The 14902-nt window shown below is 35.3% G+C and overlaps 1 protein-coding gene across 3 annotated transcripts in view; it reads right to left on the minus strand.

Annotated features, from left to right (window-relative positions):
• The window catches only part of AK8 (adenylate kinase 8), a 152767-nt gene that overhangs the window by 44094 nt on the left and 93771 nt on the right, over positions 1–14902 (minus strand). For all 3 annotated transcript variants that reach the window (XM_031954899.1, XM_031954897.1, XM_031954898.1), the window contains exon 11: positions 8146–8287. In XM_031954899.1, the coding sequence (XP_031810759.1) occupies positions 8146–8287 (142 nt within the window). The remainder of the gene's footprint in view (positions 1–8145; positions 8288–14902) is intronic.

Consider the following 14902-nt stretch of genomic DNA (forward strand, 5'->3'; position numbering starts at 1 on the left):
GAGCAGGGACTATTTCATTTTCATCTATGTATTCTTAGCACCTAGCCCAGTGCCTGGAATACAGTAAGTACTTAATACATGCCTATTAGTTGAGGTTGGTAAATTGTTAGTCAAACTTTAGGTTGGTGTCAATACTTTGGAAAGCAATAGGGTTGCCAATAACAGTCAGAATACCACTCAGTTCATAACCCAGTGATCCTATTGCTAGAATTTTGTTTTACAACATTATAATAAGGGAAAAGGAACCTATCTATACAAAAATATTCATTGCTGTTATATTTCTAATAGCAAAAAATGGAAACCATATATCCAACAATTGGAGAATGGCTGAATAAATTATGGTATATGAGTTTAACAGAATATTATGGTATCATAAAAAAGATAAATATGGAAAGTGCCAGAAAATATGGAAAGACCTATATAAGGTGGTGCAAGGAGGTATTAGCAGAATGGGAACTGTATGTACACTGACTGCAATTATACTTTTTTTTTTTTTTAAGGAAAGAAAGAGAAGAAAACCTGAAGTAGTAGATTTTCAGATGGCCCTGGAGAGAGACACAGAACAGAAAACATTTTTTAAAACTGGTTTGTTGTTGAGTGATTTATTTGGTTCTATTCTGCTAAATACGAATGGATCATTATTCATGTGGTTTATTTTATTATGTGCCTTTTTTGTAGTTTTTGTTTTTATGCTATGTTTTTAAACAAGAAATGAAATGGACTAGGTGATCTTTATGAGCTCTTCTAGATCGATACCTTATTATCCTATAACCCTGAATGAAAGTTCATTTGGGGAACGTATCCCCAGATACCTAAAGAGCCTTCGGACTTACTTGTCTGGTGAGAGGCACAACACCAGGACACCGCCCTCTTTGGCCTGAGATTCCCCACTCCAGCAGTCCAGAGGTGGGACAACAATCAATACTCAGGATCTTTGAGATGGTTGGAATTTGCCCGTGTTTGACTTGCTGTCAACACCATCTTTCCCTTGGAGGCAGTCCTTCTGTGTAGACACCAGTTTGGCTCTCTAGCAGGCTGTTTGTGATAACTGTCTTTTTGTTTAGCAGGGACTGAAATAACCCTGGCATAGTCTAAGAGGCAAACCTAATGACAAGAGATCTGTCACAGTTTTCCCAGTGACAATGAAGATAAAGTTCCCCAGAAAATGTGGGTGTGGAGCTGCATGTCTATCTTACTTGGGGTGTCCTTTTAGGGAACAAGCAACTCGTCTTAGCCTCTTTCACAGAGCAATTTCCATCTTGTACCAGGGTGTTTGAGACACAAATTAGCTCGTCCAAATGATCATCCTGGAGGGATTTATTTAGACCCCCACAAAAAGTGGGGGGAACGAATCATTTTAAGGAAAATAACAATTATAAAATGCCTGGTAGCACTCTGCTGTCATAAACTCATCTAGCATTTTACATATCTTGTACTGCATGATTCCTTTCTATTTTTCACCCAGGTACTTTGCAGCCATCCCTGCTGAACTAAAATAAACAGGATTCTGTACCGGCTGTCGATGAAAGTCTCCATTAAACCTTGACATAAGTAAACCAAAGCCTTTTATTTTAACCATCCAATTCTTGCAACTCCTGACATGAGAGATTTTAATGGTACTTTTTTTTTTTTTTAATGTCTCCACCCTGTGCTATCATCACTCAAGACTATCAGAGAATTGGGCTTCTCATTCACCTTAAAGGCTTCCATAATTCAACATAATTAAGATCACATCCAGATACCCAGCAACTTCCATAACAGGGAAGATTTTCAAAACAGGTTTCCCTCCTTGTACCACAGATGCGAAGGAGGCAAGAAGACATTTTTGTCTGGTTCACTGCAAACTTCCTGATATCAATCTGAATTCTATTCTCTTTCTATGGTAAATATTAATTCTAAAGGAAAATACCATGCTTCAAATTTGCAGCATGAAATGAATTATCTTACTGTTAGGCAGAGGGCAGAAGTTTGGATGAAGCAGTGGATTTTTTTATATCATTATTATTGTATTTTAACAAACTTTATAGCCCATATTGTTTGTTCTCAAATAACTTTTCCCCCCTTCTTTTCTGCCATCAATTACTTGGTTTGTTCCCTTCACTGTATGATGTTGGAATCAAAAGATTGATACTACTCAATGGTATATAATTTAGTATTATGTGCACTGGGTTTATGCGGTGGGAGTCAGACAAAACATAGCATTTGAACACTATCCATTTATTAGCTCTAAGAAAGAGATTTATATTGTGACAACTAGACAATAATTCTGTTTTCTGATAAGCCAAAGAGGTCTGTTTTTGAATCCAATACACAGAGTAGCTTACCCTTTCACCAATAACTCTGTTTACTAGTGTGAGTATATTTTAATAATAAACTTGATATATATGTAAATTTATTTTAATCTAATTTCATCAACTGAACCCTCCTAAAAATGAGTCTTTGTAGATTGTTTTCATATCTGAGTTATAGATTTCTGTATCCTATTCCCAGATTGATTTCTAGGCTATAATTCTGTCAAGATTTCCTCCTGGTGTCAAAAACAGTAACACCACAGCTAGAGTGTTTTATAATTGGCATCACACCTCAACCAGAATTATAGCCCTAATGTGCTTTCCCAGGGTGGGTGGTTTGATTTTTGAATCTCTCTTTCTCTCAGTCTATAACTGGACTTCAAGGTTTTATAGCAAAAATTGTCTGCAGGATTAATCAAGAAATATTTATTTTAAAGCATATACTTGGGTGTGGTAGAGAGAGGAGAAAGAAGGAGAAAAGAAAGAGAAAACAACCCTGTGAGGAATGGAAGGGAAATGTAGAAGAATGATTAAATGTACAAATTAATCAAGGATTTAAATGAATATTTTAAAATAAATCCATCTTTCTTCTAATCTGAGGGCAAATAAATTAAGTTGTTGTTCCTTACTAATTCTCCAAGCACTAATCATTATTACCTGGGAGAGTGGGCTCTTTGCAAGCCTAAATTAAATCAAGATCATACTTGTGAAGTGCTTTCTTGATCGATTAAAAATAAACACTTGGTAATACACACATCTTCTCTAGTCCACATTGATTCATCTGTTTCTCCTACGTGTATGATTGTCTTGAGTTTATCAAAAGCACATTTCATTCCCAAATATTTCATGTGCTTAAAATAAAGTGCAGTCCAGCCATGATGAGATTACTTGTCCAACATAGGAGTAGAAAAAAAAAGATATTGTGACCTCATTGAAATAATAGCCCCATAATTTCACATCATGTTGAAAGTTAATAAGAGGACCAATTTTAATAAGAAAAGCTCAGAAAACAATACTGCTCGGGAGTTATTAAGGAAAACAGAAAGGACTGAGAACTAATATAGGAAAGAGCCAGCAAAGTTTAAATTATAATTATGTGGTAAACAGAATATTTGACATGAATTACTGTAATCTATGGCAAAGTGATCCAGAATGAGAAAGGGGGCAATGTTATTGGGAAGAAAGAGTAAGAATAGTGAAAACACAGCACTATGGAAGATACAAAAACGTATGACATATTGGCCCAGCTCTCAAGAACCTTACTAAATTAGTTGAGGAGACGAGATTGTTCAGAAAGTTAAATAACAATACTAGAAATGCCACAAGGCAGGGTGAGTTGAATCCTACTCCAGTAATTGCCAGAATTGCTGCTTTGAGGATCAAATGAGTTGATGCATGTGAAAATGCTTAGGAAAATATTTAAAAACACACACAAGCATATTGTAATATTAATAGTAATGATAACTTGGCATTCTATTCTGGGCTCTCCAATCCTGAGCACAGAATCTTGGAAAAGTCAGTCAACCTTAGGCAGAATTTTCCCATTTTAGAAATGAGAATATTGTTTGAATATACTATGCTTGAGAATTACTTTAAGAACTATGAGGTAGACAGACTACAGAATTCTAATGAGACAGCAGCTGCAATTTAGTTCTGGCTACTACAATACCAGGATAAGGTAGTTAACTGGAAGTTTTCAAATAAGAGAAAGGAATATTGTACTTATATTGGAAGATAAAAGAAAAATAGCTACAAGCTATCCCAAACTACATTTATTCCATATTCCTTCAGTCTCCATCATGATCTTCTCTGTGATAATGCTGCTTATTCAGTTGTATAATCCTAGAGGACAAGGATCTTGCTTATTTAATTCATTTAGTTTCACAACCAAAGGAGTGCTTAATAAATATTTTTGAATAGAAAAAAGAATTCAGTGAATGGAGGCTGATGTCAGGAAAAAATTTAAAGTGATGTTATAGGAAGTAAGTTCCTTAATGCAAGGCAGATATGTAAGCTCAGGCAAATCATTGTTTCACTTTTCCCAAAGAAAAGGGAATGACTACAGGGGCCATTGCAGCTCCCACATTCAAAGTTCTAGGCATTTCCAACTTCAACATTCTTATTCAAAGGTCACTTTCCAAGTCTTGCATTCTGTATTTTAGGATCCCTTCCAACTCTAACAATCTATAATTCTATGATTCTACATGCCCAGAGTAACCTTTGCTGTGGTCCAGTAACAAAGATGTGATTAATTTATGGCTTAACAAATTAAGGCAAAGGATAGGCTTATTCATTTCTATAAACCATGAATTTTAAGAATTTACCTGCAAGATTGAATTAACTAAATGCACAATGATTAACAATGCATAACAAATACATTCATTAATTTGTTCACCGACTCAACAAATTTAGAAGAGATATGGTCAAAGCTAAGGGATTAAGCACAAAACATGAATGAGAATCAAATTTAAGGATATTAAAGAAAAAAACAACTAAAGCTACCCATTATCATTATCATTATTATTGTTGTTTTTTTTTTAAGTCTTATTCCATGGAGTTCATATAAAAATGGTCCTGGTTGGGAATTGATATCCTGCTATTCTTCTTTTATATTTGATATTCTGTAGTTACTGCACAGATGCACAAAATGATACCTTTTGTATAAAATTATTATTGATTAAATTAGCAAGATATAACATCATCCTCTACAGGTTCACTGAAAGCTTTCCTGATACAATTCCAGCAGACAGACAAGAGCAATGATATCCACCTCGTCCTATTCCTACATGATTTTGATCCACTCTGAGAGGTCTCTGATGATATCCTTTATACAGCATTTTAAGTTTTGCAAAGTGTTTTACAATTATTACTTTATATTTTGAAAGTTTTAAGGTGATATTCTCAAGTTTTTTAGATCCTTGTTATCTCTAGGTGATTAGGGGCAACAGTTCATTCTGTGTTGTTTTAGCATACATTATTGGTTGAATTCTCCTGATTGTTATCATTATGATCATTATTTTCATTACTCTACTAATACTTACTTCACTAGAGGGTGGAAGTGACTGGTATTTCCCAGATTATGCCAGTAGAGTACAACCTATGGCAGGTTTTACATCTTAGCAAGACAGGAAGGCTTTGAAGATGGGACTATCTAGGTACTGTATTATTCAAAGAATAGACTAATCAATCTGGCCAGTTTGTGATGATTTTTTTGGCTACAGAAACTCATGAAATTGCCTACTCATTCATGGTGAAGGGGGAAGGGAGAGTTGCAATCTGTGCTCATGGAAGACTCATAGAAATGACAATCTCTCTGAGTTATGATTTGCATGTAAAATAAAGGGGCTGGAGTAGATCATCTTTAAGGTCTTTTCCAGTTCTATAATTCTTTCAATCTAAGTACCAACCATACTTCATACTCGGATAGTGTTTTACAATTTTCCACAGAATTTTCACATATCTTATTGAATCCTAACAATAATCCTGTAAAATAGACAAAGGCTATGGCATCCATTTTATAAATGAATAAACTAAGGTTTGAAAAGTTTTAATGATTCTTTCAAGGTCACACAGGTAGTAAGTGGAAGAATCAGGTTTCTCATCCAGGCTTTTGAAGTCCTAAGTCCAGTGCTCTGTACTAAGGGAAGAAGAGCTAAGATACCCTTCTCAACATCCTTCCAGAAAAGGCAGAACTCAACATGCAGAAAGCATTGAAAACTCAACAATCTGAAATGAATGAAAATGTTCTGTGACAGCTCTCCAGTGGGCTTTGCAAATTATAATTAGTTCTAGTTTTAGAATGAGAGGAATTGGGTCCAAAGGCTGACTCCATCTACAATCTGTCTGTCTGAGGTAGTCATTGCCTCTGGACTTTAGCTTCCTTATCTATAAAATTGTAACACTTAAACTTGATCATTTATAAGATCCTTGCTAACTCAAAATGCTATGATGCAAACTACAGAAAAGTCTAGTAATGGAGACACTCACCAAACTTCAGAAATTCTTGCCACAAGGAATTGTAGTGGATGCTCATCAATTGGGGAATGGCTAAATACAATATGGTAGATGAATGTAATGGAATATTACTCTTCTATAAGAAATGATGAGCAGACTGATTTCAGAAAAGCCTAGAAAGCCCTACATTAACTGATGCTGAGTGAAATGAACAGAGCCAGGAAAACATTGTAACAGCAAGAGTATGTAATGATCAACTGTAATGGACTTGGCTCTTCTCAACAATGCAGTGATTCAAGGCAATTCCATTAGATTTAAGAATGAAAAATGCCATCCACATCCACAGAGGGAGATTGAATATGAATCGAAACATAATATTTTCAACTTTTTTGTTTGCTTTTCCTTTCTCATGGCTTTTTCTTTTTTGGTCTAATTTTTCTTGTACAAGATGACAAATGTGGGTATATTTTTTAAAGGATTGCACATATTTAACCTATATTAGATTATTTGTTGTCTTAGAGAGGAGGAAGATAAGAGAGAGAGGGAAAAAAATTTGGAACACAAAGTCTTACAAAAATGAATGTTGAAAAAAATTTTATACATATTTTGGGAAAAAATACTATTGAAAAAAATTTTTTGCTACAGGAAAACATTAAAGATCAATACAAGGGACTTAATGTCAAATTGTTTACTTCATATATGTGAAAATATTAGCATTACTCTTATAAAGATTGTCATCATTATTTGAGTTATTGAAAAAAAGGCTTAGACTGAGCTGAATATGATAGGGTGATGCTAAAAAAACAAAACTGTTGGGAAAGATAGAAAGAAATAATTTATCTCATACAAATAATCATAAAAGGAAAAACTGATACAGAACAAACTAGTAAGGGGGGAGGGCAAGTAGAGGTAGAACCTTACCTTTTATTTTTGTGTATATATCTAATTTTTATGTTTCTTGAAAGCAACATATTGTTGAATTCAAATTTTTAATTTGTTATCCATTTCTGTTTTGTGAGTAAATTTGTCCCATTCACATTCTAAGCTCCAATTACTTGTTTTGTATTTTCCTCCTTCCTATGTAATCTATTTATTCAGTGTCATGCCAATTAAATTACAAAAAAAATTGTTTTGCCGAGTTAGATAAAAAAATAACAAAGTTCATTTGAAAGAGCAAAATGTCAGGAACTTCAAAGAAACCAGGAAAAAAGATTTAAAGAAAGCAAATTCAGCAGTATCAGACCTTAAACTATATTTGAGGGAGAACATTGTTGGAGCATAAACAGAATAAATCTGATTATTTTAAATTAAAATTTTCTTATATAAATAAAACCTATAATAGAAAGGAATAGAAGGAATGCAAAAAATTAAGGAAAAATTTTCATAGACAATCTCTCAGACAGGATGTGATTGGGTTGGAATATTGCTGTGATATAGGAAATGATAAGCTGTGATTTAAAAAAAACATGGAGAAACTTGGAGTATGAAGGAAGATGCCATCCACCTTTAGAAGAACAAATAAAGGTGAAAATAAGCATAGTATGATCTTATGTATATGTGTACGTTTGTAGCTATGTTTATGTATGTATATGTGTATATATAAACATATATTCATGCTTAATTATAGCCTTCTATAATGGGGAGGGAAGAGAAAAAAATAAAATAAAAAATGTACAATGTACAAATGAAAACCAAAAAGGAGGCAAAGTTGGGAAGCTTTGAAAACATTATTTAGTTTTTATTATGTAGGTTTTCCTGAAATGGAAATTTTTTGTTTTCTATTAAATCTTTGCTTATGGCCTGTAGTGTATACATTACTATGTGTAATTTTTTCTCATTTTACATTTAAGTTTAAAATAAAATTTTACAAAAAAAATTCTTGTTACAACTAATAAAATACCTGTTGGGCATGAGTCCCGCACTATTCAGGAGAGTTGCTTGGTCTAAGTCTTGAGGGAAACCATGAAGCACCCATCCATAGCAAATACAATCCTGTTTTTTCAGACGGCTTGACAGAACTTTTATGATGATTTGATCAGGAACTAGGAGGAAGAAAAAAATGAAACCTTGTTTTGGACAAAAGCAAAAAATAGAATTTATTTATGGTATGTGAATGTTATGGAATATTATTGTTCTGTAAGAAAAGACGAGCAGGATGATTTCAGAAAGGCCTGGAGAGACTTACATGAACTGATGCTGAGTGAAATGAACAGAACTATGAGAACATTATACACAGCAACAACAAGATTATACAATGATCAATTCTGATGGATGTGGCTCTTTTCAACAATGAGATGATTCAAATCAATTCCATCTGTTCAGTGATGAAGAGAGCCATCTATACCCAGAGAGAAGACCATGGGAACTGAGTGTGGACCACAACATAGCATTCTCACTCTTTGTTGTTGTTTGCTTGCATTTTCTTCTTTCCCAGTTTTTTTTTCTTCTTGATCCAATTTTTCTTGTGCAGCAAGATAACTGTATAAATATGTATACATATATTGTATTTAAGATATTTTAACATAAAAATAGAATTTATGAAGTCTCTCTTGGCAGAAAGTAAGATTTATATGAACTGTCGGAAAGTGAAGTAAACAGAATGAGGAAAGCACTAGATACAATGATTACAACAATTTAAATGGAAAAAAAAACAACCAAAAAAAAACCCAATAAAAATTAAATGCTATGAAATTATAATGGCCATGTCTAATAAGCTTTATGTCCTCCTAAAGTGAATAGCACAGGATTTCTATATAGTAATCTCCTATGAAATGGTAGTTGGATTTTATAGGAATATACCTTGTCTACCAAATTAAACTGTCAGCTCTCAGAAGATGGTTTGTATTTTATACAACTTTGTTTTTCCCTCAGAGTACTTCAAATTTAGATTCGTATTTAGATCTGATTGATTCATAGCATTTTCAACTATCTATTTTGCTTTGTAATGGTTTTCAAGTTTCTTCCAGTATGTTTGGCTTGTTTATATACCTTCTTCAAGGTAGGAAGATACATATATATATATATATATCTTCCATTTTTAAAAGACTTTCAATTACTTCCAGTCTGTAGATCTGTAGACCCCAAGGAGATTAAAGAAAAAGGAAGAGGACCTATATATACAAAAATATTTATACCAGTTCTTCTGGTAGCAAAGAATTAGAAACTGAAAGGATGCTCATCAATTGCGGAATGGCTGAATAAGTTTTGGTATGCAAATATGATGAAATACTTAACTACTGTATAGTCAGAAATGATGAAGGAAATGGTTTCAGAAAGACCTGGGAAGATTAATATGAACTAATGGAAAGTGAAATGAGCAAAATCAGGATAAAAATCTACACAGGAACAGCAATAGTGAAAAGATAATCAACTGTGAAAGATTCTGATAGATACAATGATCTACCAAAGGATTCATAAAGTAAAAATGATATTATTTCCAGATAGAGAACTGATAAAAACTGAAGCATATTTTTCCCCTTTGTTTTTCTTGCTTTGGTGGTGGGAAAAGGAGGCACATGCATAATATGGAAATGTTTTATATAACTTCATGTGTATAATGGGTATCATTTCTTGTCTTCTTAGAGAATGGAAGGGAAAGTGGAAGAAGAACTGCAACTGAAAATAAAAAATAAAAATAATTATTTCCAGTATGGCATTCATGAGGTCAGGGTAGCAATTCCTAGTTCGAAATAAACAAGGGACAAATTCACAATGGCCAATCTTTTTGCCCAAAGTGACATTTATTTAGGAGAAGAGGTTCTAGACAAAATGAAGAGGTAATAGGCATTGGGAGTGGTAAATATGAGATAGATTTGGGAGAGCAAATAGGGTTAACAAGAAAAGGAGTTTGGAAAAATCCATTAAAGGAACATGTGGCCATGGGCAGATTTATAAGGGAAATATAATTTCAAGGGAGGAGGGGAAGTACCCGGGAAGAATATGGTAGCTCAAAGGGAGAGATCAAGGAAGAGCCAGATGGAATGCACCTGGCAGACCAGGTCCCAGACCAGTCTAAAGATATGCTAATCAATACTTCAAAGATTGTTTAAAGATGCTCTGAGTTTGGAGGCATAGACAATGGAGGCTGAGAGAGTTTCAGTCTTAAAATCACTGTATACAAATAGGATAGTCTGGGGCTTGGTTATGTCTTATAACAGCCAGATGGGCTTCTTCCCGACAAGGGAGAATAATTAACTCAAAGTCCACATCAGCACCATGATGCATAGCGTATAATCATGTAAATGTTTATCAACTTTTAATTACAGACAAATAAGGGAAATGATAATAGCTTGCTCCCTAATTGAGAGACAAGATAATGCTATCGGGTACAGTGTCACATGCTTAAAGACCTGAAGTATTATTTCATCATGTTGATGATTTATTTTCACTTAAGTGAAATCAGTCTCATAGTATGTCTCACAGGCAGAATTTGAACCAGGTCTTCCCAATTCAGAGGTTAGCTCTCTAATCACTAAAACATACCAATAGCATTGAGTGTCAGGAACCAAACATTGAGATTGAGGAGACTAATTGGCAACAAATGTTGGGGTTCGGTTGTGTGAAGAATTCACTATGGCCAATCTCTTTGGGAAAAGGTATATTATGTGTGATAAGAGGGTATAGATAAAATGAAGAGGTACAATATTCACCAAGAGTAATAAATATGAAATAAGAGTTGGGAGAACATATAAACATCATGAAACCTAGGGGAGGGGTAAGGAGAAAGACACTCTGAGGCAGAATGACATAGTGAAGTAGCCCAAAAGGAGTTCACCAAAGATGGCATGGGCCATGGACAGATTTATGGGGAAATTTAACCTCAGGAGTTTGACATAACTTAGATTTCTGACTGGACACAGCAAGGCGGGGCTACCACGACCTTCAAAGAGGGTGGGATTATAGGGTTAAGCTGATACCCATCAGTGTCCTTCCCTGTTTGACTCAAGGAGTAATTTTAGCAGTACTTCAGGTTTTCTCTAACAACACCCCCCCCCCCCAGTTACCCAGGACCTTATCCATACTGTCTCTCAATTTACAGATGAAGAAACTTAATCTGAGGGTTTAAGTAATAGCAATAGCAACAACAATAATAATAACTAAGATTCATATAATTCTTAGAAGTTTGTAAAGCACTTTACATATGTCATTTCATTTGATGCTCAGAAGAACACTATGAAGTTGATGTTATTACTATCTCCATTTTATTGATTAAGAAATTGTGACTTGCGAGGAGTCATACAGTTAATAAATAGAAGAGATGGCACATGAAGCCAAATCCTCTAACTTTCGGCTTTTTTAGCTTTTTTCTCTCCGCCACACTATATTTTCACACTACTAAAATGTTTCTAAAAATTCTGAGCATTTATGGAAGTAGGATGAGCTTAGTATCTAGAGAAGGCAATTGTTTTCATAATCAGAAAGCAAGCATTCAATTCAGAAGCATACCATATGCCTAAAACCAGAATCTCTGCATACTGATACATACAAATGGCCAGATGCACCCAGGTGAGACCACGAGAAGCAAGGTGAGGGTAGGTTGGGAAAATGAATCACAGAACACTAGAAACGTTGAGTCTGTTTCTCCTCCCACTGGAACTCTGTGAAGTCATACTATGAAAGTCCTCCTGACCCATTCAATGGTGTTCAGAGAAGCACAAGGAGTTCTGCAGCAAGTCCACAAATGAGATCGAGTCCACAAGCTTTCTGTTTAGCTGGGGGAGACAGGGAAGGATCCCCTGCACTGGCATAAAATTATTTAACAAGTTGGCTCCAGTTTCGGGTGTCGGGTTGCACTGGCTCGCCACTGTAGTTTTTCTCTAAAGAGACACATCACACAGGATGACCAACCTCAGTTTCCAATTGTCTCTTAAATGTTATTTGTCAATCTATGATCTCCTATAACTTGCTTTTCTTCCAGTCTTCACCTCACATTCTTTTCTGATTCATACTTAGAATCAACTATTTCTCAAGATTCAATGTTCAAGGATAACTGAAGACTACAGGAAATGTATATAGAAAATGAAATATTACACTGAAAGCTCTTATTTACATTGACACAACTGACATTTTCCTGAAATTTATACCTTCTCCCCCAGTCTCATTAAATATCCTATGTGGTGATGTTCTGAGTTCCAGCAATTTGCACTGCATTCCCTGCAATTTGCACTCATTTTTCAGAGATGATTGGTAAATATTACCATTGTTTGCTGTGAAATTAGTTCTCAAGAGAAGATAGGTTCCTATATAGTTATTATAACTGACTGTTTCACACCTTCTTTAGAGATGCATAGCTTCCCTAATGCAATCCTACAGATAAAAGAGACTCCAAAGTAAGTGCTTATCAGGGATTTACAACAATGTAAACAGAAAGAACAATAAAAACAAAACTGAATGTTTTGTAATTACCATGACCAGACTTTGACCAGAGAAGGGCTAGGAAGAGGTACCTCCCTCCCATTCTTGGAGACATGGAGAACCATGGGTGTAGAATATTGCTTGTACTTTCAGATACAATTGATGTTCACTGAATTGTGGTTTCTTATAAATTTCTGTTATAAAGGAAGGTTTGATGGATAGGGGAGAAGAGGGAAGGATATATTTGGAAATTCATTTAATATAAAAACAAAAGGCACTGGCAAAAATAATAATAATACTTTGTGCTGGGCCTGAATGCTGGTTATTGTTTCAATAGGTAAAGCTGGGGGGTGGGGGTGGGGGGAAGAGACATTATATCCATTAGGAACACTACAGAAATGCACAGAAATGGGAAGGTTTGGGAAATATTTACAGGAATAGTGAATAATTTATTTGCCAGAAACACAATTAGCCTGAGATAAAGGTAGAAAGATAGGCTGGAGCCAAGTTATAGAGGTCCTCGAATATCAGGGTAAGGAGTATATACTTTTTTTTTTTTTTTTTTTCAGGAGAGAAGTAGCAGAAAGAGCCCTGCATTTGAATAGATGACCTGGATTTAAGTTCCATATCTTCGGTGTACTACCATGTATGACTCCTCCCTTATTGGATCTTATTTTCTTCGTTGTAAAATGAGAGTGTTCAGCTCTAGGCCAATAATCAATGGCTTTGGTGGAGCCACCAAAGGTTCATAAATCTAGAAGTAACAGATTAGAAATATGCACTAAGAAGATCAAACTGTCTATTATATGTACAATGACTCCGTGAAAAAGCTAAATTGGAGGCAGGGAGGCCTGTTAGGAGACCAAACTATAAAAGTGACAGTAGGAGGGGCAGATGGATAGTGTAGTAGATAGAGCACCAGTCCTAAAATCAGGAGGACCTGAGTTCAAATCTAACCTCAGACACTTAACACGTTTTAGCTGTGTGACCCTGGGCAAGTCACTTAACCCCAAGTGCCTGGGATGGGGGAAAGGTAATAGGGGTAAGAAAAAAAAGATGACAGAAAATTTGACATGACCTTCACTGATTGTACTAAGAGGTTTCTTTAAGAAACAATATTCTTCATCCAAATTATTGATTTAAATGTTATTGTTGAGTGATTTTTCACTCCTGTCTGCCTCTTCGCAACCCATTTAGAGTTTTCTTGGCAAAGATGCTGGAGGGGTTTGCCATTTTCTTCTCTAGCTTGTTTTACAGATGAAGAAAATGAGGTAGGAGGGGTAAGTGACTTACACAGCTAGGAAATGTCTGAGGCTGGATTTGAACGCAAAAGAATGAATCTTCCTGATTCCAAGCCCAATGTTTATCCACTGAGTCACTATCTGCTTGATTAAATATGGCCATCTTCATACTGAAGATTCTTTAAACTCTAGAAAGAACTGGGTCACACTAAATTCAATTAAGTTCTCTGTACCAGTCAATGTGATGTAGTACAGTCGTTGTCAGGACTGATGTGAACCCTAACCGAGTCCACCCTGTTCCCACTGTCAACCTTGTCACACACAAAGGGAGGCCAAATTGTCAGCCTGACTAAGGCATACTCAATTAACCAAATCAGATAAGGGACCCCTCTTGCCTGAACAGGTGCACTAGACACATTCTTGCCCTATAAATAACCTTTGGAAGTAGCCTCATTATCCTGTATTAGCATACCTCATTTTCTCCAGTCCCAGTTGCTAAAGTAGACATAATGAAAATGTGAGTTTACCCTCAACTAGGACCTCCCTCATTCCTCCCTAACTCTCTACACCCCACCCTTATTTCCCCTCATCATCTTCTCTTTAACTTTAAATAGCCCTCTTCACTCACAGCCCTCTGTTTTATCATTTTGATTAGACTGGGAGCCTTTTCATGACAATAAAGGGCCCTTGTGATTATAATACCTGGCACTTCATCAAATGTACTAGTAGGTGCTTTGGATACAAAGAGAAAATCAAAGTCCCAGCCATCTAGGAGCTTACATATAAATTCTGGAAAGGGTCTAAACCTAGTACCAATCCACAAATGTTGAATTGTGATCACTTACAGTTTTTTTAGGATTTGACATCACCTTTCATTCACTTTAAAAACTTATAGCCCACCATGTTCAGTACACATTTGGCACTTACCAAATGCTTATTGAAAACTGAATTTCGTTTTAACACCAGCTCTGCAAGTAACTAAATAGATGAATCTTAGACCAGTCTTAGTCTCTGTTTCCTTCCTCATATTTAAAATGAGGTGTTGAATTCAAGTTTCTAAAG

Source organism: Sarcophilus harrisii, chromosome 2 (assembly GCF_902635505.1).
Source record: "Sarcophilus harrisii chromosome 2, mSarHar1.11, whole genome shotgun sequence".
Taxonomy (NCBI): Eukaryota; Metazoa; Chordata; class Mammalia; order Dasyuromorphia; family Dasyuridae; genus Sarcophilus; species Sarcophilus harrisii.